At 38.9% G+C, this 25,311-nt stretch overlaps 1 protein-coding gene across 1 annotated transcript; it reads right to left on the reverse strand.

Annotated features, from left to right (window-relative positions):
• Positions 1–1,173: 1,173 nt before the first annotated feature.
• LOC127498500 (myosin heavy chain, fast skeletal muscle-like) lies at positions 1,174–14,398 on the reverse strand. The gene is made up of 40 exons (XM_051867869.1): positions 14,320–14,398; positions 13,975–14,182; positions 13,692–13,835; positions 13,448–13,604; positions 11,256–11,283; positions 11,052–11,166; positions 10,694–10,786; positions 10,529–10,592; positions 10,064–10,162; positions 9,877–9,980; positions 9,545–9,683; positions 9,339–9,457; positions 9,066–9,215; positions 8,807–8,977; positions 8,398–8,704; positions 8,101–8,165; positions 7,933–8,020; positions 7,736–7,853; positions 7,495–7,618; positions 6,826–6,962; positions 6,483–6,738; positions 6,154–6,396; positions 5,898–6,074; positions 5,655–5,800; positions 5,486–5,576; positions 4,979–5,368; positions 4,779–4,905; positions 4,560–4,678; positions 4,282–4,478; positions 4,007–4,190; positions 3,772–3,937; positions 3,555–3,679; positions 2,849–3,157; positions 2,532–2,735; positions 2,313–2,438; positions 2,041–2,211; positions 1,850–1,954; positions 1,670–1,765; positions 1,426–1,557; positions 1,174–1,276 (listed from the first exon to the last, which is right to left on the reverse strand). The coding sequence occupies exons 2-40, from the start codon at positions 14,173–14,175 to the stop codon at positions 1,259–1,261; spliced, it is 5,805 nt and encodes a 1,934-aa protein (XP_051723829.1). The 5' UTR covers positions 14,176–14,182; positions 14,320–14,398; the 3' UTR covers positions 1,174–1,258.
• Between the last annotated feature and the right edge of the window lie 10,913 nt (positions 14,399–25,311).

Raw genomic sequence — 25,311 nt, forward strand, 5'->3', positions numbered from 1 at the left:
GACTCGCTCACAAAGAGGCTTGCTAAGGCCTGCTTATCCAATAGCAAGTCATTGTTAGCTGTTAAGAACCCCAAAACATAGGGGGTTTGCCTGCAGGGAGGCCCGCCAAGGCCTGCTACTTGACAGCAAACCTGCTATCTGTCACATACACATGTGTATATAAAATACTGATAAATAAAGCTTAATGTTTACAAACATTATAAGCACTATAAACATAGCTATAGGCTATTTTAGTTCCCCTCACTCCACAACAAATCTTTTCAATTTAATGGTATTCAGTACTTTACTCGCATTTCAATATCCACGTAAAACATCATCCTTCACATGCGCAGAAATGTGCTTGGCGTAATAACACCACAGTGGGGCGGTGCTCACGCTGAATGCCACAGATTGTACTACAGACTGTTTAAATTGAGCAGTGTAACTTTTTATGTTTGGTTGACTGTATTTTATTCTGATAATAAACAGATATGTTGTGTGCGCTCGCGTGAGGTGATCTGCACAATCACTTGAATTGTGTCCTTTACAGCTTTTATAAAATAAAGAAAACAAACAGGATACGGTTTCTGTCATCTGTTTCCTTTCCATTAAGTGTTTGTGGAGTACGTCAAAATGAACCAAAACTCAGTATATACTACTTGTCGCACTTTTTCTTTTTGTTAGTCTGTTAATTATTTAAGTGAAATATATTTCACGTATTTATTCCTTATATATATATATATATATATATATATATATACACACATACTTTTATTCTGTTTTTCTCCATATACAGAAGCACTGCAGGTGTGTGATGTGACAATATGTGAATCCTGATGTTCTGTTGTTTATGCTGATGTAAACTGATGGATTTTGCCATATAATTTGACATTTCATTTGCACACAGTAATTCTCATTCGTCAATGAAAGTGAGAAGATTGGACTGTATAGCTCTGTTGTATTATGTTTGACGGATAAAATTATAATGACTTGGTTTTATAATTTAGCTGAATTTTAAAATGAGGTATTTGCGTAAAAGTATATAGATACCTGTACATTTGGTAGAAACTTTCTTAAGCAACTTATGAATTATTTTTTATTGGTCCATGCATTCCCTGAGAATTGAACCAGTGATCTTGGCATTGGTGCCATACTCTACCAGTCTACAATAACACAGACAAAGAGTGCTTTGAGAAACTGCATTTAATGGACATGTAAGACACAGCACAAGTAAGTCATATTATATGCTTGCTTGTGGATGTGTTGTGATGTCTCATCTTCATTCTTCATCCTTGCTCTTCAGTAAATAAAAAGACATTTACAAAAATGAATTTGCATGTGGTTTTTTTTTTTTTTTCCAGTCAGAAACTTCTGTATATTAAGCAGTGCATATTAAGATTCACCCCTACCTCCTTTTGCAAAATAAAAAAATAAAAAATACAATACCTTTCCAGCATCACGGCTCTTGACCCTCAGCTTGTTGACCTGAGACTCGGCGATGTCAGCGCGCTCCTGAGCCTCCTCCAGCTCATGCTGCACCTTCCTGTACCTGGACAGGTGAGTGTTGGCCTGCTCCTCCTGTTAAGATTACACAAGATATCCAACCCATTTCATAGCAGTGCATTCATGGCACTGGACGCTTTTGTCAATACTAAAACTTCACGCTCAAGACATTTGATTTTAGACTTACAGATTCTTCAGCCTGGCGCTTGTAGGCCTTCACTTTCAGCTGCAGCTTGTCTACCAGATCCTGCAGTCGGGTCACGTTCTTCTTGTCTTCCTCAGTCTTTGGGTGTAAATATTGGACGTGGTCTTAGTTAGACTGTATATTGTAAAAGGTGGTAAATTTCTAATTCCTGGTTAATTATACCTGGTAGGTGAGCTCCTTCACCCTCCTCTCGTATTTGCGCACTCCTTTCACAGCGTCTGCACCACGTCTCTGCTCAGCTTCAACTTCAGACTCTAACTCACGCACCTTCAGTAGAGTTATTTTCACCTGTCAAATCTCTGCCATGACCAGTACATCTGAGAATGTGTTTTGTTCCAAACACTCAAATTTACCCTGGACTCCAGTTTCTGGAGCTGTTTCTTTCCACCCTTCATGGCCAGACTTTCAGCCTCATCCAGACGGTGCTGCAGGTCTTTGACAGTCACCTCCAGGTTCTTCTTCATCCTCTCCAGGTGAGCACTGGTGTCCTGCTCCTTCTTCAGCTCCTCAGCCATCATGGCAGCCTGAAATATTAGCCAGTTAAAACGAATTAATCAATATAGATACAAATACAATGCAAATAACTGTTTAAATTAGAATAGAGAAGCAGAATGTAAACACTCACATCAGTGATGGCCTTCTTGGCCTTCTCCTCTGCATTTCTGGCCTCCTGGACTGAATCATCCACCTCACCTTGAACCTGGACCAGATCAGCCTCAAGCTTCTTCTTGGTGTTAATAAGACTTGTATTCTGTGGGATGTAAGCAGTTAGTTTATTGTACATTTATGTGAAAGTTTTTCATGTATCCTGAATTTGTTCCTGGTATTTAGTAATTGTTTGTACTTGTGAGTGCAGCAGTCCCACACGCTCGCTGGCATCAACCAGCTCCTGCTCCGCCACTTTGCGGCTTCTCTCTGTTTGCTCCAGTGCAGCTCTCAGCTCCTCAATCTCTGCTTGCATCAGGTTATTCCTGCGCTCCACCATGGCCACCTGCTCCTTCATGTCCTCCTGTCCTCTGAGAGCGTCATCAAGGTGCAGTTGGGCATCCTGTGGTAACATTCTTTCTTTGTTAGTTGTCATGCTTTGGTTAATTCATGTATCATATTCATATTGTCAAACATTTAATATTTATTACAATTCCACATTCTACAGAAAGATACCTTGAGTTGGCCTTGGACGTTCCTGAGCTGTTTCTGGGCCTCAGCAGCCTGGCGGTTGGCATGACTCAGCTGGATCTCCATCTCATTCAGATCTCCCTCCATCTTCTTTTTGACTCTCAGGGCATCATTTCTGCTCCTGACCTCAGCGTCCAGAGTGCTCTGCATGGAATCGATGACTCTTTGGCTGTTCTTCTTGATCTGTTCCATCTCCTCATCCTTCTCCGCAAGCTTCCTGTCAATCTCGCTCTTCACCTGGTTCAGCTCCAGCTGCACACGAAGAATCTTGGACTCTTCATGTTCCAGGGTGCCCTAAAAGGACAAAAGGAAAAAATGACTTACTTTTTAAATTTGTCACATTATACTGTAGCCTCTAGAGCAGGGGTGGGCAAACTCAGTCCTGGAGGGTGGATGTCCCTGCTCCAACCCTAATCAAACACACCTGAACCAGCTAATCAAGGTCTTCAGGATTACACACAGGTGAGTTTTATCAGGGTTGCAGCTAAACTCTGCAGGACAGTGGCCCTCCAGGACCGAGTTTGCCCACCCCTGCTCTAGAGTGATGGAAGTAAATTTATGAAGGTTTAAGGAAATAATTAGCAGACATTACAATTTCCATTTAAGGTTTAGAACCATTCCATATTCAATGTTTTAATATTATTCAAAGCAGTGGTATCATAATGTTTGTATTATAGCAAAGGAATGGCACCTCAGCTTCTTCAAGTGCAGTCTGGATCTCTGATTTCTCAGACTCCACTGTCTTCTTGGCTTTCTCTAACTCATGAATGCTCTTTCCAGTCTCTCCAAGCTGCTCAGTGAGGTCAGAAATCTCCTCTAAATGGGTTTAAAAATCATAAGTGTAAGATTTTCTGTTATAATGCATATCTTTTTTTAATTCTTGTTGTACAAACAAAAAGTTGCATTACGTTGCAGATTCTTGTTCTCCCTCTTCAGGGTCTCAAGGTGGTCAAGAGCTTCCTCATAGGAGTTCTTCATTTTGAAAAGCTCAGTGCTGAGAGAACGAGCTTCTTTCTGAGCACCTTCTAGTTCAGCCTGACTTTCCTCATACTTCTGTTTCCAATCTGCTAGCACCTGAAAATGAAATAAATGTAGTCATTGGGTTCAAGGTTTAGGTTTACAGGTTATCCATGTATTTCTTACCTTGTCAAAGTTTCTCTGCTTCTTGTCAAGGTTGGCTGCCAATGCATTTGCCCTCTCCACATCAATCATGAGATCCTCTACTTCACCCTGCAGTCTCTGTTTGGTCTTTTCCAGAGAGGCACACTTGGAGTTCACCGCCTCAATGGATTCTTCAGCATCCTGCAGACGCTGGGCCAGCTTTTTCCTGAGGAAAGTGATTTGAAATTATGAAATCTTATTAATATTTGTCTTATTAAATGTAGGATACTGAAGACTTTTCCCAATGATGTATTTACTTGGATTCCTCAAGCTCCTCAGTGCGTTGGATGGCATCAGTCTCATATTTGGTTCTCCACTGAGCTACCTCACTGTTGGCCTTAGACATTCCACGCTGGAGTTCAGCTTTGGCCTCCTGCTCTTCCTCATACTGCTCTCTGAGCAAATCACAGTCATGGCGAGCAGACTGAACCGCATGGGCCAGAGCGTTCTTGGCCTATCAGATAGAACATTTTGAGTTACCATCTATAGAACTGTTTATATTATAAAAAAGCATATTATTTATGTATAACTCTACCTTGATTTCTTCCTCAATATGTCTTTTGAGTTCCTCAATTTGTTGTGTATAAGCCTGTTTTCCTCTAGTTAATTGTGAAACAAGTGCTTCTTTCTCTTCCAGTTGGCGACTAAATTCACCTTGGAAACAGGTTACAGATATTACCATGAAATATAATAACATACAAACTTTTTACTCAATGTTTTGAGGTTTTTACACGTGTAGCTTACTCTGTCTTACCATTTTCAGTCTGAAGTCTTGCACGTTGTGCATTCATGTCATTCAACTGACGAATATTTTCATCACTCTTGGTCTTGATTTCACTCAGCTGGTCTTCCAGGGTACGGCACATCTTCTCTAAATTAGCCTAAACAGATTCAAGTTATATACAGATGTTTGTAAAGATGCTTTTATATTTAATGATCCTCTAGTGAAATTACCTTTGATTTAGCCACAGCCTCCATGTTGCTTGTCAAGTCATCAATCTCCATCTTGTATTCACTCTTCTCCTTCTCCAGCTTCTGCTTGACTCGCTGGAGGTTGTCGATCTGTTCTCCGAGCTCAGCCACACTGTCTGCCTGCTTCTTTCGGAGAGCTGCGGCCGTAGCTTCATGCTGCAAGGTGGACTCTTCCAGATCACGACGCAACTTCTGGAATTCGGCTTCACGCTTCTTGTTCATCTCAATCTGGGCAGCAGTGGCACCACCAGCTTCCTCAAGCCTCTCGCTGATCTCTTCAAGTTCCCTGGAGAGATCAGCTCTCTGCTTCTCCACTTTAGCACGAGCAGTTCGCTCGGCCTCAATTTCCTCTTCCAGCTCCTCAATACGGGCCTAAATAAATAAATAAATAAATAAAACTGAATTACCCAGTGATATTGGTAACGTGGGTTTTCCCAGCTATGCATCTACTTCACAGTTTCATATTGAAAAGATTATGGTTAGTGTTACCTGAAGTTCTTTGATCTTCTTCTGAAGCTGTGCTCCCAAAGACTGTTCATCCTCAATCTTGCTGAGAAACTGACTAATCTCAAAGTCTTTCCTGTATTTAAAGTATTGTTTTGTAAAATGTGTAAAATACTAATTTTGTGTAATTGTGTGAATACTAATGTCTGCTTACTTTTTGATCTTCTCATCTGATTGCTGTTTGTCATTCTCCAGGTCCATTATGGACTCCTGGGCCAGTTTCAGATCACCCTCAAGCTTCCTCTTGGCTCTTTCAAGGTCCATACGGAGTTTCTTCTCTTGCTCCAGTGAGCCCTCAAGCTATTGTTACAGAAACCAGAGCATTTAATGCTGGTTTAGAGACACAAAATTAATCTCCTATTGATTCATTCTCTTAGTTTCATGCCAAACATCTTACATCATCCACTTGCTGCTCAAGCTTTGTCTTAGATTTAGTCAGAGTGTTGACTTTGTCTTCCTCTGCCTGAAGGTCATCAAGAGTCTGCTGGTGTGCCTCTTGGAGGGCTTTCTTCTCTTTGGTCAGCTTGGCAATGCTCTCATCCTGAGAGGCCATCTCCTCCGTCAGGTTTTTAACCTAAATAGAAACATTGTTCATTGTTCAGGATCTTGAGAATGAAAACAATCAGCAGTGTGAAGAACAAAAGATGATTGACCTTATTTTCTGTTGCATGTTTCTCCTTCTCAACTTTGGCCAAGGTGAGCTCTAGGTCATCGATGTCTTTCTTCAGTTCAGAGCATTCATCCTCCAGTTTCCTCTTCTTGGCAGTGAGTTCAGCATTGATTTCCTCCTCATCCTCCAGTCTCTCATTGCTCTCTTTGAGTTTGGCCTCAAGCTGGATCTTGCTTTTGATGAGACCCTCACATCTCTCTTCAGCATCAGAGAGGTTTTCAGTTTCCTGTTCATTGAGATGGACTTAGTTTATTGGCTTATGTTCATAGCTGTTGCATCTATATTAGGATCAATAAGAGCTGAAATACTCACAGCTGCTACTTGCAGTTGAAGATCGTTTTTCTCCTGAAGAAGTGACACCATTTTCTCCTCAAGCTCTTTCTTTTTAGCTAATGCCTTTGCTAGATCCTCCTTCATTTTCTCATAGTTCTCCTTCATGGCTGCCATTTCTTTCTCAGTCTCTGCACTCTTCAGAAGAGGCTTGATCTTGAAGTAGAGCTTCATCCATGGCCAATGTTTCACATTCATGAATGAGCGGATGTTGTATTGGATGGAATAAATTGATTCTCTGTGTAATTTGCAATCAGTAAATTAGTCATTATCAATCTTTTGTAACAAACCCTTGTTTCAAACAGTTTTGTAAATTCATTTATACCTCCTCTCCATCATTTTGACAAATTCCTTCCTCATGACATATCCACGGCACAAAGCCTGAGTCATGGTAACCAGTTCTACTAGTTTCTCATCTCTCATCTCTTCAAGAGTACCCAACAGACCAGCTTTGAAGAACACCTACAAGACCATTTGGAAAATAATAGTTTTAAAGAGGCCAAGTAGATGTGAAAATAAATCTATTATATTCTATAATATACAATGACATTCTAGAGAATTCTGTGCTTTCAACTTTGACTCAACCATTTGGGGAGGCATAACAATGCGGGGTCCATTAAGAAATACTTTACTAAGCCTGGTGTAAACCTGGTGTTGAGGCACAAAGCCTCAACCCGAACACAAATTTAACACATTTAAGATGAATTACAATGCCGACTGTAAGCCAGACCCCATCACCACTGCAGTGCCTGACATTAAAGGGATGCTTCACCCAAAAATGCATGTAAAAATTTACTCAGGCTGTTCAATTTGGACCACAATAACTTTCATTGTATTGAGAAAAAACAGCTGAAACATTCTTCAAATATCTTCTCTTCTGTTCCACAGAAGAAAGTAAGTGGTACAACGTACAACGTGAAGGTGAGTCAATGACAGAATTTACATTTTTGGGTGTCCATATACTTTTGGTTTAGGATTAGTAGGGTTTTATCACCTTGGTGTGTCCAAACTTGTATTGGGTGTGGTCAACATCAATAGAGCTCAAGAGTTTCTCTGAAGCCTTTTTGTTGTCAATGAACTGTCCCTCAGGGATGACGCTAGCGTTTAATACTTTGTATCTAGAGGACATTCAGGGGAGAATCATGTTTTTGTGAAGCCAAAAATATAGTTATAAGATGATGAAGATTAGGTTGTGCATCATCTCTAATTAAGTGGTTGCAAAAAGGTGTCTTTACCTCTGCTTGAAGTCACCGTAGAGGATTCTGCTGGGGAAACCCTTCCTGCAGATTCTGATGCCCTCCAGCACACCATTACACCTGAGCTGGTGGATAACCAGGTAGTTCTCCATCAGACCTGCAATGTAAATATTCTTAAGGTTCTAGAGATATTTTCAAATCCGCGATGCATTTGAGTCTTCAGGGATTAAGTTTACCTGGAGTCTTGGACTCATTAGGAATCAAGCAGCGCACAAAGTGAGGGTGAGTGCTCCTCAGGTTAGTCATCAGCTTACCCAAGTTCTCCTGTGGAAATATTTGTCATTAGTCCAATCTTTATTAGGGAAAAAGTTCACCTCCTTCATTAAAAGAGAGAATCTGTTTACCCTAAAAAGTGCAGAGACAGTCTGGAAGGAACCACCCTTCTTCTTCTTCTTTCCACCACCCTCAGCTGTTTCATGTCAATGAAAAAAATGTCTTTATTGATCTTGTGTTGCGTTCCATTAAACCCTTTAATAAATCTCTATTTGAATCTTGTTGCATCTATTTGTTAGCTTGCATAGTTATGTCATATTTTAATGAAACTTTAGAATCTGTGATCACATAGTGTGTTTTAATTAATTAAGTAATGAAATTTGTATATAATTAAAACAAAGGAATCGAGGAAATGCAGATGGTCATACCTTCAGCAGCTCCATGAGTGACATACAGGAAGGCCAGCACTTTGAGCGATGACTTTTGGTAGAGTTGCACAACAGAGTCATTTAGTGGATCCTTGTTCTTGTCCAACCAGCCATTAATGTTGTAGTCCACAGTGCCGGCGTAGTGCACCAGAGAGAAGTGGGCCTCTGCCTTGCCTTTGGCAGGCTTGGGCTTCTGGAAAGCGGCGGTTTTGCCCAGATGCTGATCATGCAACTTGTTTTTGAAGCTTGTGTCTGTAGCTTTGGGGAACATGCACTCCTCTTCAAGGATGGAGAAGATGCCCATTGGCTGTTGAAGAAATATTCATGTTCAAGTACAGGCACAATGTGAATAGTCATTTATATTTATAGTATTTTATAGTCATTCATCATTTGTTGAATGCCCTCTTACCTTCTCAATGAGCTCAATGCAGGCAGCCAAGTCCATACCAAAGTCAATGAACTCCCATTCAATGCCTTCTTTCTTGTACTCCTCTTGCTCCAGAACAAACATGTGGTGGTTGAAAAACTGTTGCAGTTTCTCATTTGTGAAGTTGATGCAAAGCTGCTCCAAGCTGTTGAACTGATAATTAAACAGAGGCAAATTCTTACTGCTGACTGTTATCTTTTATGTCTTGATTCTTACACAGACATTAGTAACTGATGCTCACATCAAAGATCTCAAATCCAGCGATGTCCAGCACACCAATGAAGAACTGTCTTGGCTGTTTTGTGTCCAACATCTCATTGATACGGAAGACCATCCACAAGAACATTTTCTCATAGACAGACTTGCTGAGCGCAGAGACTGCGTTGTTCACCTGAGACATTCAAAGGTCAGTGTAGATCATATTATTACACTTTTACTTCTCAAGACAACTATGCATGTCTATGAGACATTTCTAGCTTTTATCATCTATCGAATAGAGGAGATAAGTGATCACCTGTGGTACTGTCTGGCCTTTGGTCACCATCTCATTTCCGACCTTCACTCTGGGGAAACATAGAGCTTTCAGCATGTCAGCGGAGTTGAGGCCCATGAGGTAGGCGATTTTATCAGCCACTGAGGAAGAACAGAGAAGTTTTATGCATTAGTATCGCTAATGAAGTGAATGTTCACATGTTAATATGTGCTACTAGTACGTCTTACCCTCAGTGCCATCAGGTTCGGCCTGCTCCTCCCTCTGCTTCTGTTTAAACTTCATGTTCCCATGATGCATCACAGCACCTGTCAGCTTGTAGATGCTGTTTTTCTCATCAGCACTGAAGCCCAGAATGTCAATCGCAGTCTGTTTATACAATGACCGAATGAATCACACATCATTAATTAAAGTCAAAGAGATGGGTATTTCATATTGTATGTCATGCAGTATTCAGTTTATGCTAGTGTTAATCTGATGTTTATGTTTGCTCAGATATATTGCATAGAATTTGAAAATACTACTACTACTAATAATAATAATAATGCAGTTGTCCACATACATCTGTGGCAATGAACTCCTCCACATCATTGATACTCTTGACAGTGATTTCACCCTGGCTGACCATTGGATAGTCGTAAGGGTTGGTGGTGATGAGCAGGGCCTCTGTAAAGAATTGATGTGCATTATGTTAACAGTGTTCTCAAACATGGAAATAAATGAAATGCACAAGACTGTAGATTTCTCACCGAGCAGCTCTGGCTTGTGTCCAGTCATGAGCTGGTAGAAGATGTGGTAGCTCCTCTCAGCAGACAGCTGGAATGTTACTCTTGACTTTTCCAGCAGATCTTTAAGAGAGAGAGAGACAGAGACAGATAGAGACAGAGAGAGAGACAGAGACAGATAGAGACAGAGAGAGAGACAGAGAGAGAGACAGAGACAGAGACAGAGAGAGAGAGAGAGAGAGACAGAGACAGAGAGAGAGAGAGAGACAGAGACAGAGAGAGAGAGAGAGACAGAGACAGAGAGAGAGAGAGAGACAGAGACAGCGAGAGAGAGAGAGACAGCGAGAGAGAGAGAGACAGCGAGAGAGAGAGAGACAGCGAGAGAGAGAGAGACAGCGAGAGAGAGAGACAGAAGACATTGACTTCAATTGATTTACCCACATCTTAACCTCCAATTAAAATGTTTGGCTTAAAACAATGTTGACTCACAAGTTTCAATATCAGCTGAGGCCAGTTTTCCAGTGGTCCCAAAATGAATCCTGATGAATTTACCCTATGAAGATTGAAATTATTTACAAAAGCTCAGGTGTTTGGAAGCTTTGAAGGTGTGACTGAAGTTGTATAATGTTATAATGATTCATTAGTTCAACTTACAAAACGAGAGGAGTTGTCATTCCTCACAGTCTTGGCATTACCATAAGCCTCCAGCAGAGGGTTGGCTGCCACGATTTGGTCCTCCAGTGATCCCTATATGTAATTGTAGTACAATGAATAGTTATGAGGTAAAGCACAAATACTGTAACGCAGTGTAATCCAACATAACTCCAGTCCTCAGGACCCACCTCCCAGAGTGTTTTAGATGTCTTCCTGTTCAACGCACTAAGAAGCTGATGAGTTGAAGGTGTTTTAACTAGCGAGATATCAGAAACATTGTGGTATGTGGGTTCCCAGGAATGGAGTTGAGAAACACTGGTGTAATCAATAACATTGTCTTGAAGAGATATTCACTAACCTGCATTTTTCCAGGGACAGGTTCTACCTTCTTCGATCCAGACATTGCACCAACAGTTGCAAAGTACTGAATGACACGTTTTGTGTTCACAGTCTTTCCAGCACCAGATTCTCCACTGGAGGTTCACAATAGATCATGATTTAGTCATAAATCTTCTATGGATTTACATTATAATCGAAAAGCTTCAGGAGAATAATTACTCACGTAATCAGAACAGACTGGTTCTCACGATCTGAAATTACACCATGAAATGTTAACAGGGATTCCAAATAAAGGTAGTACTTCATTTGAACTTGAAGGCATAAAGTGTTATAAAATATTTTTAGTTCATTTATAATTATATTTTAGTCATTCATTTATTCATGTAAATGCACATAGATAAGGTTCAGTAACATTTTTTTCATCCAATAATACTTGTAATACTTAATGGTTGTTATGAAGTAATTACTAATTGAACGAAACATTGAAAAACCTGCTATGGTTTACTAGCTAGTTGTTAACTAAGGATAAATATCATTATCAGTGCTTTTTTATGTAAACTTATTAAACATTTTTTGCAACAGTGAATATTATAAAATAATATACAGGTGCTGGTCATATAATTAGAATATCGTGAAAAAGTTAATTTTTTTTATTGTAAATTATTTTAAAAAATGAAACTTTCATATATTGTAGATTCCCTACATGTAAAGTAAAACATTTCAAAAGTTGTTTTTTTTAAATTTGTTGATTAGAGCGTACAGCTCATGAAAGTCCAAAATCCAGTATCTCAAAATATTAGAATATTTACATTTGAGTTTCATTAAATGACCATCCCTACAGTATAAATTCCGGGTATCTTTTGTTCTTTGAAACCACACTAATGGGGAAGACTGCTGACTTGGCAATGGTCCAGGAGACAATCATTGACACCCTCCACAAAGAGAGTAAGTCACAGAAGGTCATTACTGAATGGGGTGGCTGTTTACAGAGTGTATATCAAAGCATATTAAATGCAAAGTTGACTGGAAGGAAGAAATTGGGTAGGCAAAGGTGCACAAGCAACAGGGATGACCGCAAGCTTGAGAATACTGTCAAGTAAAGCCAATTCAAACACTTGGGAGAACTTCACAATGAGTAGAATGAAGCCGGAGTCAGCGCATCAAGAGTCACCACACTCAGACATCTTCAGGAAAAGGACTACCAAGCCACTTCTGAACCAGAGACAACGTCAGAAGCATCTTACCTGTGCTAAGGAGAAAAAGAACTGGACAGTGAACAGTGGTCGAAAGTCCTCTTTTCAGATAAAAGTAAATTTTGCATTTCATGTTGAAATCATGGTCCCAGAGTATGAAGGAAGACTGGAGAGGCACAGAATCCAAGCTGCTTGAAGTCTAGTGTGAAGTTTCTGAAGTCAATAATGATTTGGGGGGGCCGTGACGTCTGCTGGTGTTGGTCCATTGTGTTTTATCAAGTGCAAAGTCAATGCAGCCATCTTCCAGGAGATTTTGGAGCACTTTATGCTTCCATCTGCTGACAAGCTTTATGGAGATGCTGATTTCCTTTTCCAGCAGGACTTTAGCACCTGCCCACAGTGCAAAAACCACTTCCAAGTGGTTTGCTGAGCATGATATTACTGTGCTTTATTGGCCAGCCAATATGCCTGACCTGAATCTATGGGATATTTTCAAGAGAAAGATGAGAAACAGTCGATCCAACAATATACAGATGATCTGAAGGCTCAATAGTGCCTCAGCAGTGCCACAGGCTGATCACTTCCATGCCACACTTCACTGATGCAGTAATTTGTGCTAGGAGCAAGTCATTTGCTGTAATATGTCCTGCCGATCAAGTATTGAGTGCACAAAAGAACATACTTTAAAGAACTTGAACTTTTCTGTTTTGCAAATCCATTTTTTGATTGATCTTAGGAAATATTCTAATATTTTGAAATACTGGATTTTGGACTTTCATGAGCTGTACGCTCTAATCATCAAAATTAAAAAAAAAAACTTTTGAAATGTTTTACTTTACATATAGGGAATCTAGAATATATGAAAGTTTCATTTTTAAAAATAATTTATAATAAAAAAATGAACTTTTTGATGATATTCTAATTATATGACCAGCACCTGTACATATTGTTTGTATTTAGTCTATTCATCTATCAAGACTACATTATGTAACTTTTGGATCTCTAGCGGTTGAAGCATAAAACTAAAAGTTACTTGTGGAAGACTAACTTCCCCTGCAGATAGTAGTTGCCTGAACTCTTTGCTTTTTTCATGGATATGACAAACACACAGATAAATAAAATGGTAGTTTGCAGTTTCCTGCAATAACTTTACAAATATAAATTTATAAATGTTATACGGTAATAACTCTTGTCTGTTGAGACCCTTCTGGAATCCACTTACCAGTGAGCATGAACTGGTAGGCGTTGTCGGAGATGGAGAAGATGTGAGGCGGGGCTTCAATCCTCTTTTTGCCTCTGTATCCAGCCACAACGACTGAATCGTACACTGGGAGCCACTTGTAGGGATTGACAGTGACGCAGAACAAGCCAGAGTAGGTCTGAAACGGAGATAGATAGTCCAGTTTAACAATGCTGTCACCCCATCCCATGAATAAAACAATAAAATAAGATTTGCTTAGACTTACGTAGATCATCCATGCTGCGTAACGCTCTTTGAGGTTAAACAGCACAGCAGGCTCATTGAGGTGGGTCATCATAGCCATGTCTTCAATTTTGTCAAACTTGGGAGGATTCATGGGGAAGATTTCATCTTCTTTTACCGTGACAGTCTGTAATGAACATTGATCGGTAATCAAGAAAGATTAGACTTTTTGTACACACATTTGTATGATATTTAACTGAAGATCTTTAACCTCTGCAGACTCAAGCACAGTAACATATGAAATAGTTTTTATCCATGATACTTACTTTCCCACACAGTGTTTTGACAGTAGCTTTGCCGCCTTCTCTACTAACAAGAGTACCCTTCAGGTACATCTCATCTGGTACTGTCACAAAGAATGCCGTTTTGGCATCAAAGGGGGTGTTCTGAGCCTCTAATCTCTCTCTTTCCGGCTTCCGGAGGAAAACGGCCGCCGGGCCGAAGCACTCCATCTCACCATCTCCCATGATTGCACTGTGGAGTAAAATATTCACCTTAACTCTGCTTAGTATTACACCTCTACTTTTCTCAGGATTTCACATTATAAACTGGTCATCTTGTCATTATCATAACAATGTTGTAATCAGTAGACGTAACTTGTATTAGTTTACCTTTAATGATGCTCCGAGAGGGAAAAAAGCAGCTGTCAATTTATGGATTCTGAAAAAGATCAAGAGATAGTCAGTGAAGTGTATTAGCATCTTCCATTATGGGTTAGTATACATCATTTGATTAAGAACACTCAGGCATTCTACATTAATTCTTAAATTAAAATGAACCTGTCAAATTAAAATGTGCAGTTACCCCACCTTAGCCTGGTCACTGTTAGTCTTTGGGGGGTCAGGGGCTGCCGTTTATATAGTGTCATTACTGAGCACTCAGCAGAACTGTCCAGCCAGATTTGGTCATGTTATTTTACTTGGTGTGATGTTTCTCTGTTCCGGGGAGGAAATTGGAAGATGTTGTCATTCATCTAATACGAGGAATATTGTTATATTGGTACACACAGATAATGGATGTTGGGTTAATAGACATGGCATAAAAGTTTGTCACAGTCCATGTTTTTTTAGATTGTAACTCTTGTAGATATTCGATTTTTTTTTAATGCAAATGCATTACCTGTTTGATAAGTTTAATTTTATGTTGCTGAGGTCCTATTTCAGTGTACCATCTTTAAAACTAAGGGAACTTGGCACAGCAGAGAAACTCTCAGAAGCAGTCAAATGTCACTGGTATTCTGTTTCAGGTGACATCAAGACTTGTAACTTAGAATTTATATGTCAGTTAAAACTGCTTTGTCTGTTCCCGTTGTTCATTTACATTGCAATTAAGGTTTGATATCAGTGTTGTTAGTGATCACATGAGCCAGGGGCAGAGAGGACAGCTTGGCTGGTTTTCCAAGAATTCTCCCAACTTTTGCCAGCAGGAGATAAAATTAAAATCTTAAAAACCTCGAAGATTTATTACCAGAGATGGACGGTAACAAGTCATCCTTCCAAATGAAAAATAATATCTCTGACAGATTTTTTTATTGGGCTATTAAATCTCAGTAGTCATGGCATGAAGTAAACTGGACACATAGTGATATTAAGACTCTCAAAGTTATAAACAGCATGTTCTTATATGGAAAAATCATAATTATAGCACAGCGAGAGCTGCTGTTTGTATTATGAGGATTAGGTCACTTATCCATACAAGCAGCAGTGAAGGCTTGATGGGAACTGTCAGTAAGTCTTCTGCTTCATTTTTAATTGACGTTAAATCAATAAGAAAAAGTAATGTGAAAGTTTACGTTTCTGTTTGTTGAATACGTCCAGTTGGTACTTCCAGTATACTATTTTACTCTGTGGTTTACGTTGTAGATATTATTAACTGCATTCAGAAGAGTTTGAAGCTCTAGCTTGATTTAAATATGAGCATACAGTAAAAGTATTGCCTAATAACACTAGGTGTAAGGTAGTATATAGAACGTATTGTTCTTTCATTATTCTTTAAGAAAATGAGTTATTTTGCTCTGCCTAGCTTAAATATGTGCTCAAATGCAAAACTATTGTGGCATGCTAGGATGCATTTGAGCAGAAGTTACATATGATGAAGTCCAGCTTTTTGCTGATGTAAAGATCCATTTCTTTCTGCTGAGCTGTGGTTATATTTAAACCAACAGCAATATAACCAGCAAAGTGACAAGACTACAGTCTTTGTGTGTGTGTGTGTGTGTGTGTGTGTGTGTGTGTGTGTGTGTGTGTATACAGTGCTCAGCGTAAATTAGTACACCCCCTTTGAAAAGTAACATTTTAAACAATGGCTGCGTCCGAAACTGCCTACTCAATGAGTAGGTACTTAATTTCAATTAGTACTTACTTAACGAGCGCTAAAAGAGTAGGTACTTAATAGCCAAATCTCGTTGAGTATGAATGCGATCCGGACATAATCCGCTATGTTGACGTTATCATGTGACCTACGACTAAATTGACCTTGACTAAAAAAACTTGACTTGACATTTGATTTCAACAGTGCTTTGATCTGCCTGCATTGACACTATTCTTTAAGAGCTGCTGTGCAGCCAAACAATGTACCAGTTATCAATGTAAAGCTGCTTTGACACAATCTACATTGTAAAAAGCGCTATATAAATAAAGGTGACTTGACTTGACTTAAATCACAAGCGCAACAACTTTAAAGATATGAGTGACAGGTTTAATTCATCTATCTGTAAATATCTTGACATTGATTAAACTTGCTCATTTTGTGGTCTTGTTGAAGAAACAGCTGCCCAGTAATTTTGTGATTGTAGTACAACTAATATATTTTAGATTAATTTTAAGTTCTTATATTTTTAACTAATAATGTGACCCACAGTATATTTTTTGTTACGAAAACCCAAATTCGTGTGAATATGTTGTTAATTTCTTTATTTTATATGCAAAAATGTTCATCCACAAGCAAAAGTGGCATAAATCTCCTTTACGTTTTCCTTTTTTTCTTGTTGAAATAGCTCTAGCTTCATCCCTCAGGCTTATAAATAATAAACAAACAAATAAATATTTTTATGCATTATGATGATGTATTCAAAATATTTAACCTCGTCATAATGCTTTGTCTGTGTATATAATCTCAAACTATGATGTATACAAACCCATATTTGTTTTGTTTTTTTGTCATTATTATTGTTCATTGTTAAAGATACAACCATGGTATTTTCCCTGATCTTCTATGTAATTATAGGTCCTGCAATAAAAATAAAGATATGAGCAACAGGTGCACTAACCCCTCACAGCACCATAACTTGACAACCCTACCTAGACAGGTTTTCCTTAGTGTTAGCAATGTCTGCACAAAGGAGATGTCGGACAGCTGCTCGAAGATCTCGCCTTTGGAGAAGACTGTTGATTTTATACTCAAAAAATGTAAGTATAAACTACTTAAAAAATTAAGATTACCCCAGAATGAATTGCATTGCTAGCCCACCCCAACACCTACACACAATAATAATGATAAATGCTGACCAAAACTTAATTATATTACTTTTTGTTTTACTTCTTTAGTAAAACAAGCAAAATGTAAAGTTTTGTCATATGACATAGCTACGCATGAACACACACTAGACAATTACAGCTGATGTGAATACATCTCAATTTACAGTCAAGCAATGAATTAATGCATAATAAAATAAATAAATTTACTGATAATAATAGCATAATTAATAAAAAAAAGTAAAAGAATTAATAAAAGTAACAATGACAATAAATAAATGCATATACAAGTCAACAGCACATGAAACAAAGCTTTATTCAAACTTATTGTTCTAACAATCATGTATTTACGGGCGGTGATCCCCACATCCTACTGCCACCTGAACACAGCTGTGCCAATTCTGCAGCTTTATTTTGATGAAGCAGCTGACCACCATGAACACCTTCACCTGTCTTTGTCATCCATCATGTCCCTCACTGCTGCTCTTCTCAATGGGGACATTGTTGATCCAGAGGATGAGGAAGACCATGATGATGGACCCCTGAACCCCACAACCTTGAAGCAAGAGTGGGACATGATGTGCGGGACAATCAGGCTGCTGCTGTTTCTGCTCCAAACATTTGTGTGCTCTCCATCAACAGATTAAAACATTTTACAATTCGTGTCAGCATTCTGTTTCTTGCCATATTTCCTTTAATATTTTTACAATTACAGGCTAATTTTTGTTGTAGCTTTATTACTTCTGTGGTGTAGTGGGTTAAACCGCTGAACTGGTAAGCAGAAGGTTGCTGGTTCGATCTCCGCAGCCGTCTCCACCAGTGTGTCCTTGATCAAGACACTTTACTCCAGGTTACTCCAGCGGGATCATCCCTGTAATAAGAGCACTGTAAGTCACTTTGGATAACAGCATCTGCCAAATGTTTAAATGTAAATGTGATTTTTGTAAATCCTTTTTTGTTAGTGTCTGGGGCACAAACGCTAATTAAAGCTGCTTATTTCTTAAAGTTTACTTTTTCAAGGTACTACTGTAATATAAATGCATACATACATTTCATACAGTTTCTATTTTGGATCATAAAGGGTTAGTTCACCCAAACATATAAATTCAGTAATTATTTACTCGCCTTCACGCTGTTCAATCCCTGTGTTCATTTTTTTTCTTCTTCTGAACACAAAAGGTGATTTTGATCAAGTTTGTCCTGCTGGTTTCTGTTCATACAATATCAGTCAATGGAGCCTGAATTCCAGAAGCTTCATGACATTATTTGATGATGCTTTTGAAGCTTATGAAAGTCAGGCTCCATTGTATGAACAGAAACCAGCAGAACAAACTGGACCAAAATCACATCCTCAATCTTTTGGTCTTTTTCTAGATGCTCTCGCTGGCTCTGGGCTCACTGAGGATGAAGAAATCACAGCAACATCCGGTCCAGATGAGGCAGTAAGGGCAGGAGGAGTGATGGAGGGTCTCATCCATGGCTCTACACCATTTCCAGGATCTGCTGTGGCTCTCCGTGCTCACACCAGTCTGAGGACATTTCACATCCTACAAAAATGCACAAACATCATACAAATGCAATCATTTTAACAGCACAATGTCATCTGATTTCTGTATAAGAAGTAACAAAATAATCTTACTTTAGACATCACAGACATCAAGAATCAGAAAAGTGCTGTAATAACTTTGTTTGAAATTGCAATAATTAAAATAAACTACAACTTAAGATTTAAGTAGATTTGTATTTATTTCTGTAGTATCGTCACTCAAAGCCTTTGATGGCATCATTCCTTCATCAGTCTCTCTCCACTGGATAAACACACGTGATCATCTGTCCCTGTAACATCCAGACAAGACTCAAGTTTCCTCTGATATTTATGTGCTCAAAACTACATTTACATGTTGAGGTAGTTGATGATGTGTTAACTCACTTTTTATCCAACACAAATGTTCCTTAATTTATCAACAGTACTAATGGACAAATACAATAGATAACTTATTTTTATTTTAGGTATATTTATTTATTTACATTATTTTAATTCATGTAATGTAAACAGTTTTGACAACAGTGAATTCTACATAATAGCACACACACATCACTCATAATACATAATCCATCACTCATAAGTCATAATACTTAAAGAAGATGTTCCTGTCAGATGTTAAAAAAACATTTAGTAAGCATCTTTATGATGTATATGGTTTACAATTCATGTAAATCCACTTTGGAGACGAACGTGTGTTTACTGAAGCTCCCCTGTTATCTATACATAATAAAACGTGTTTTTACTGCAAAATCACAACTATACTGTCTAGCATCTTTACACATTCAACAGTTTACTCTACAGTAGCTCAACAAATGCGATTTTAACACAAGCAATGTGTTTACTCACATTTGAAAGCATCCGCGCCGCCTTTCTCCTCTGTGTTCGATTATGACGTATCCTCTCCCACGGCCTTCTGGGATAGAAAAGTATCCATCGAGGAACACTTTAGAATCTGGGCGGAAGCAGTAGGCCATCCGGGAACTTCTCGCCTACTCTTTTATTACTGTGGTTTCGGACATACTTATTCGCTCGCCTACTGCTTTTCCCCTACTAAATAGTAGAGAAATAGGCAGTTTCGGATGCACTTTAAGTAGACACATGTCTGAATCTCACGAGAATTAGTACGTCACCCAGGTAATTTTCGCCTACTCTTTATTGACTACTAAGGCTTTGGACATACTTATTCGCTCACTTACTGCTTTCCCCCTACTAAATAGTAGAGAAGTAGGCGGTTTCGGACGCAGCCACTATCTCAATGAACACAAAAACAATTTCCAAAATGTTGACAAGACTACGTTTAAAATAACATCTGTTTAACTTATAACATGAAAGTAAAGTTAATAATATAACTTAGATTACACATTTTTCAGTTTTACTCAAATTAGGGTGATGCAAAAATGAGTACACCCCACAACAAAAACTACTACATCTAGTACTTTGTATGACCTCCATGATTTTTAATGACAGCACCAAGTCTTCTAGGCATAGAATGAACAAGTTGGCGACATTTTGCAACATCTATCTTTTTCCATTCTTCAAGAATGACTTCTTTTAGAGACTGGATGCTGGATGGAGAGTGATGCTCAATTTGTCTCTTCAGAATTCCCCATAGGTGTTTGATTGGGTTCAGATCAGGAGCCAATGAATCACTTTCACTCTGTTCTTCTTCAGAAATCCAACAGTGGCCTTAGATGTGTGTTTAGGATCATTGTCATGTTGGAAAAGTGCACGACGACCAAGGGCACGGAGTGATGGTAGCATCTTCTCTTTCAGTATGGAGCAGTACATCTGTGAATTCATGATGCCATCAATGAAATGCAGCTCCCCGACACCAACAGCACTCCTGCAGCCCCACATAAGGACACTGACACCACCATGTTTCACTGTAGGCACCATGAATTTTTCTTTGTATTCCTCACCTTTGCGATGCAGTTTTGAAGCCATCAGTTCCAAAAACATTTATCTTGGTTTCATCGCTCCAGAGTATAGAGTCCCAGTAGTCTTCATCTTTGGCCGCATGGGCCCTGGCAAACTCTAGGCCGGCTTTTTTGTGCCTGGGCTTTAGGAGAGGCTTCTTTCGTGGACGGTACCCATGCACGCCATTCCTCTGCAGTGTACGCCGTATTGTGTCACGGGAAATAGTCACCCCAGTTTGGCTTTCTACTTCTTTAGATAACTACAGTGAACTTGCATGCCGATTTTCTTCAACCCTTCTCATCAGAAGACGCTCCTGTCGAGGAGTTAACTTCCATGGACGACCTGGACGTCTCTGTGAGATGGTTGCAGTTCCATCTTTTTTAATTTTTTTACCACTTTTTCTACAGTATTCTGACTGATAAATAAAGCTTTGCTGATCTTCTTGTAGCCTTCACCTTTTTGGTGTAAAGAAATTATTTTCTTTCTCAGGTCTTGTGACATTTCTCTTCCATGTGGTGCCATTGCTGACAGCATAAAATGGGAAGGGGTTTTAACACCCTTTTATAGTCAACTGTCTGCTGGACACCTGTGTAATGAATAATTAGACTCACCTGTGGTTGAATTCTTGTTAAATTAGACATTTGTAGTCTAAAATTTAGCTTTGCTCCAGAGACATTCAGTGGGGTGTACTCATTTTTGCATCACCCTAATTTGAGTAAAACTGAAAAAAAATTGTTCTCTAAGTTATATTATTAACCTTACTTTCATGTTATAAGTTAAACAGATGTTATATAAAACTAAGTTTTGTCAACATTTTGGAAATTGTTTTTGTGTTCATTGAGATATTGTTTAAAATGTTACTTTTCAAAGGGGGTGTACTCATTTACGCTGAGCACTGTATATATATATATATATATATATATATATATAATATATATATATATATATATATATATATATATATATGATTGTCATTGTACTGATAATTTTGTTGACCAGGGTAGAACACTTCAGTTTCCAGAATGCATTACTTGTGTGTTCAATTATGATCTACATTTCAGTAAATTCCTCTTCCTTTCATTCCAAGTCAAATTCCAGTTTAAATTCCTGTGGAGTTTGGCTGAATCAAATTCCAACTTTTAAACTTAAAGCATTCTGATTCTCCAATTCTGGATTTTGCTCAACCCTAGCAAGGGATGCACCGATACCATTTTTTAAGGACTGAGTATGAGTACCGATATATTTTTTTTTCTGGTAATTTTTTTTTTTTTTTGGTGATGAGGCAGTTTTCTTCAATGAAAAAAAGTAGTAATTTTTATGTGCTTGTCACAAACTTAAAGCACAAATTTCACAGTGTCCAATAACCTTCAAAGGGCATAATTACCAAAGTCATAATAAAAAACAAAAACAAAAACCCCAAAAAAACCAAACAAACAAACAAACTTGAACAAGTCTTTTTTAACCTGCCTTTCAAAAAATGCTAAACCAATATTACAGAACAAATGTTTATAACATAACACTGTGAACCAATGTAAACACAACCTAGGGTGACCAGATTTGTCATGGTGGAATATGGGACGAGTGGGCAATATGACCATGATATGAGAAATTTTATTTCACTATATATATATATATATATATATATATATATACACATTCATTTAACACCTTTTGATGTTTTATTAACATTAATGACGGACAAATATTTCATTAGGCTAGGGTTAGACCGAATCCATGGATGTAATACTGACACATAACCTGTTTTCACCCACCTTTTTCGTCCACTTAAGCCATAACCATCTTTATTTACGTGAAATATGTGCGAGAGAGTGCATCTGGTCTGTGTCTTTCAGCTCAATTTACATGCAGTTCACAATGTGTGGGTTGTCATCATTGATATTGAAGTATTTCTACACCCCTGAGGCTGACACTGTTTCTGCTGCTGTCGCCGGTGTCTCTGTGCACAGAAAATTCTGTCAGTTACGTCACGTGAGGTATCGGTCTTTGGTATCGGGGGTATTTTTATGAGTATGAGTACAAGTACATGAACTTGGTATCAGGCCCAATACCGATACTGGTATAGGGGAACTGTAAATCCAACCAAAGATTTCCGAGGAAACCGAAGGTGGTTGTGCACTGTCCTTTCGCACAACTGGCCATCCCACATACATAAAGCTAGGGATTCGAAAGCACCATCACTGACCTCCCCATTTTACTCCTAGATGTTTGTCCATGTATAAGGTGAAAGTGGAAAAGTGCTCTTAAACAAACGAAACCGTTGTGTGTATATATATTTATATATAACCCTGGGTCATAGGGTCATGATATTCTCTGTAATCCACTCCAATGAACTTTTTTATAGTATTTATATATTTATAATTGATTCAGAGTGTGTGTAGTATATTTATAACGTTATCAATATTTATGTATATTTGTAAAACCAATCATGTTGGGGTAATTGTGATCCGGGCTATTTTACGCAGGGGTATTTTATGATCGGGCTATTTTAAACAGGGTTAAAATAAAAGCGGGGTAGGTTTAAGAGCTTAAGGGTTAGGTTTTTTGGGTTTACAACGAACTCCCTCCATCACAATCTCACCAGATTGTGTGGTTTAAAGTAGGGAGAACGAGGAAAGGCACGGGTTGGCGCATGTTTGTGAGGGTGGAGGAACTGTGAATTCCAGTTTTGGGTTGGAGGCTAGTTTCGAAAGTTAATCTGTTCTTTAAGGTAGTTTCCAATTTGGGATTGATAACGTTTTCTAGTGTTATTGACTGTTTTTTTGGTTGCTGTTTCTGGTTTTTAGGAATGCGAAGTTTCCGATCTGAACTTGCTCTGGACCAGCGAACCGAGCCGAAGGCCCAAAGGCCACAGCCCGATAATCCTGATCCAGCATCGCACTCCCTCCAGCATTAAAGTATTACGGTATACATTTGCGAGATTGCTTGTCGGTAGGACTATGACGAGTAGATTTAGCGTAAGAGTCGGGTTGGAGTTTAATCGATTGGGAATCTAGTCGATAGGTCTGTGACGGATGGGTTTTGGGTAAGTTTAGGTCGGGCTATTCTGAGTAGGGTTAGAGTTTGGTTAGGGTTAGGTTAAGGTTAGGGTTAGAGTTAGGTTAAGGTTAGGGTTAGGGTTAGGGTTAGGTTCAGGTTAGGATATAGGGTCCAATACCGGGGATGAGTCAATGACTGATCCTTCTTATCCTGTATATCTTGGGTTCTATAGGTCATAGATTGTTGAAACTTGGTATATATACTAATTAGTGGGCGGGGAGTTGATTGAACTCAGTTTGGGAGCTACGGTATTGCACTCTACTATATATACATATATATGCAAATATCTGGTTCTCCTATGGTTAAGTTGGACTTGTGTTTTGGATGGGTAGTACTTGGGTTGGAGTTGGGTGGAGCTGTGTAGTTATAATTTATGTAAATAATAGGAATCTGTCATGACTGATATTTCTTATCCTGTATATCTTGGGTTCTATAGGTCATAGATTGTTGAAACTTGGTATATATAGGGTTAGAGTTAGGGTTAGGTTTTTTGGGTTTAGGGTTAGGGTTAGGGTTAGGTTTTTTGGGTTTACAACGAACTCCCCCCATCACAATCTCACCAGATTGTGTGGTTTAAAGTAGGGAGAACGAGGAAAGGCACGGGTTTCTGCTGCTGTCAGGGTTAGAGTTAGGTTAGGGTTAGGGTTAGGGTTAGGGTTAGGATATAGGGTCCAATACCGGGGATGAGTCAATGACTGATCCTTCTTATCCTGTATATCTTGGGTTCTATAGGTCATAGATTGTTGAAACTTGGTATATATACTAATTAGTGGGCGGGGAGTTGATTGAACTCAGTTTGGGAGCTCTAGCGCCACCAGGCGTCTAGATACGGTATTGCACTCTACTATATATACATATATATGCAAATATGTGGTTCTCCTATGGTTAAGTTGGACTTGTGTTTTGGATGGGTAGTACTTGGGTTGGAGTTGGGTGGAGTTAGGGTTAGAGTGTGGGTTAGGGTTAGGGTTAGGTTTTTTGGGTTTACAACGAACTCCCCCCATCACAATCTCACCAGATTGTGTGGTTTAAAGTAGGGAGAACGAGGAAAGGCACGGGCTGGCGCATGTTTGTGAGGGTGGAGGAACTGTGAATTCCAGTTTTGGGTCGGAGGCTAGTTTCGAAAGTTAATCTGTTCTTTAAGGTAGTTTCCAATTTGGGATTGATAACGTTTTGTTTCGTCTTAGAAAAACACATTGTAGTGTTATTGACTGTTTTTTTGGTTGCTGTTTCTGGTTTTTAGGAATGTTAGGGTTAGAGTGGGTTAGGGTTAGGGTTAGGGTTAGGATATAGGGTCCAATACCGGGGATGAGTCAATGACTGATCCTTCTTATCCTGTATATCTTGGGTTCTATAGGTCATAGATTGTTGAAACTTGGTATATATACTAATTAGTGGGCGGGGAGTTGATTGAACTCAGTTTGGGAGCTCTAGCGCCACCAGGCGTCTAGATACGGTATTGCACTCTACTATATATACATATATATGCAAATATCTGGTTCTCCTATGGTTAAGTTGGACTTGTGTTTTGGATGGGTAGTACTTGGGTTGGAGTTGGGTGGAGCTGTGTAGTTATAATTTATGTAAATAATAGGAATCTGTCATGACTG

This window comes from Ctenopharyngodon idella, chromosome 17, assembly GCF_019924925.1.
Source record: "Ctenopharyngodon idella isolate HZGC_01 chromosome 17, HZGC01, whole genome shotgun sequence".
NCBI classification, from domain to species: Eukaryota; Metazoa; Chordata; class Actinopteri; order Cypriniformes; family Xenocyprididae; genus Ctenopharyngodon; species Ctenopharyngodon idella.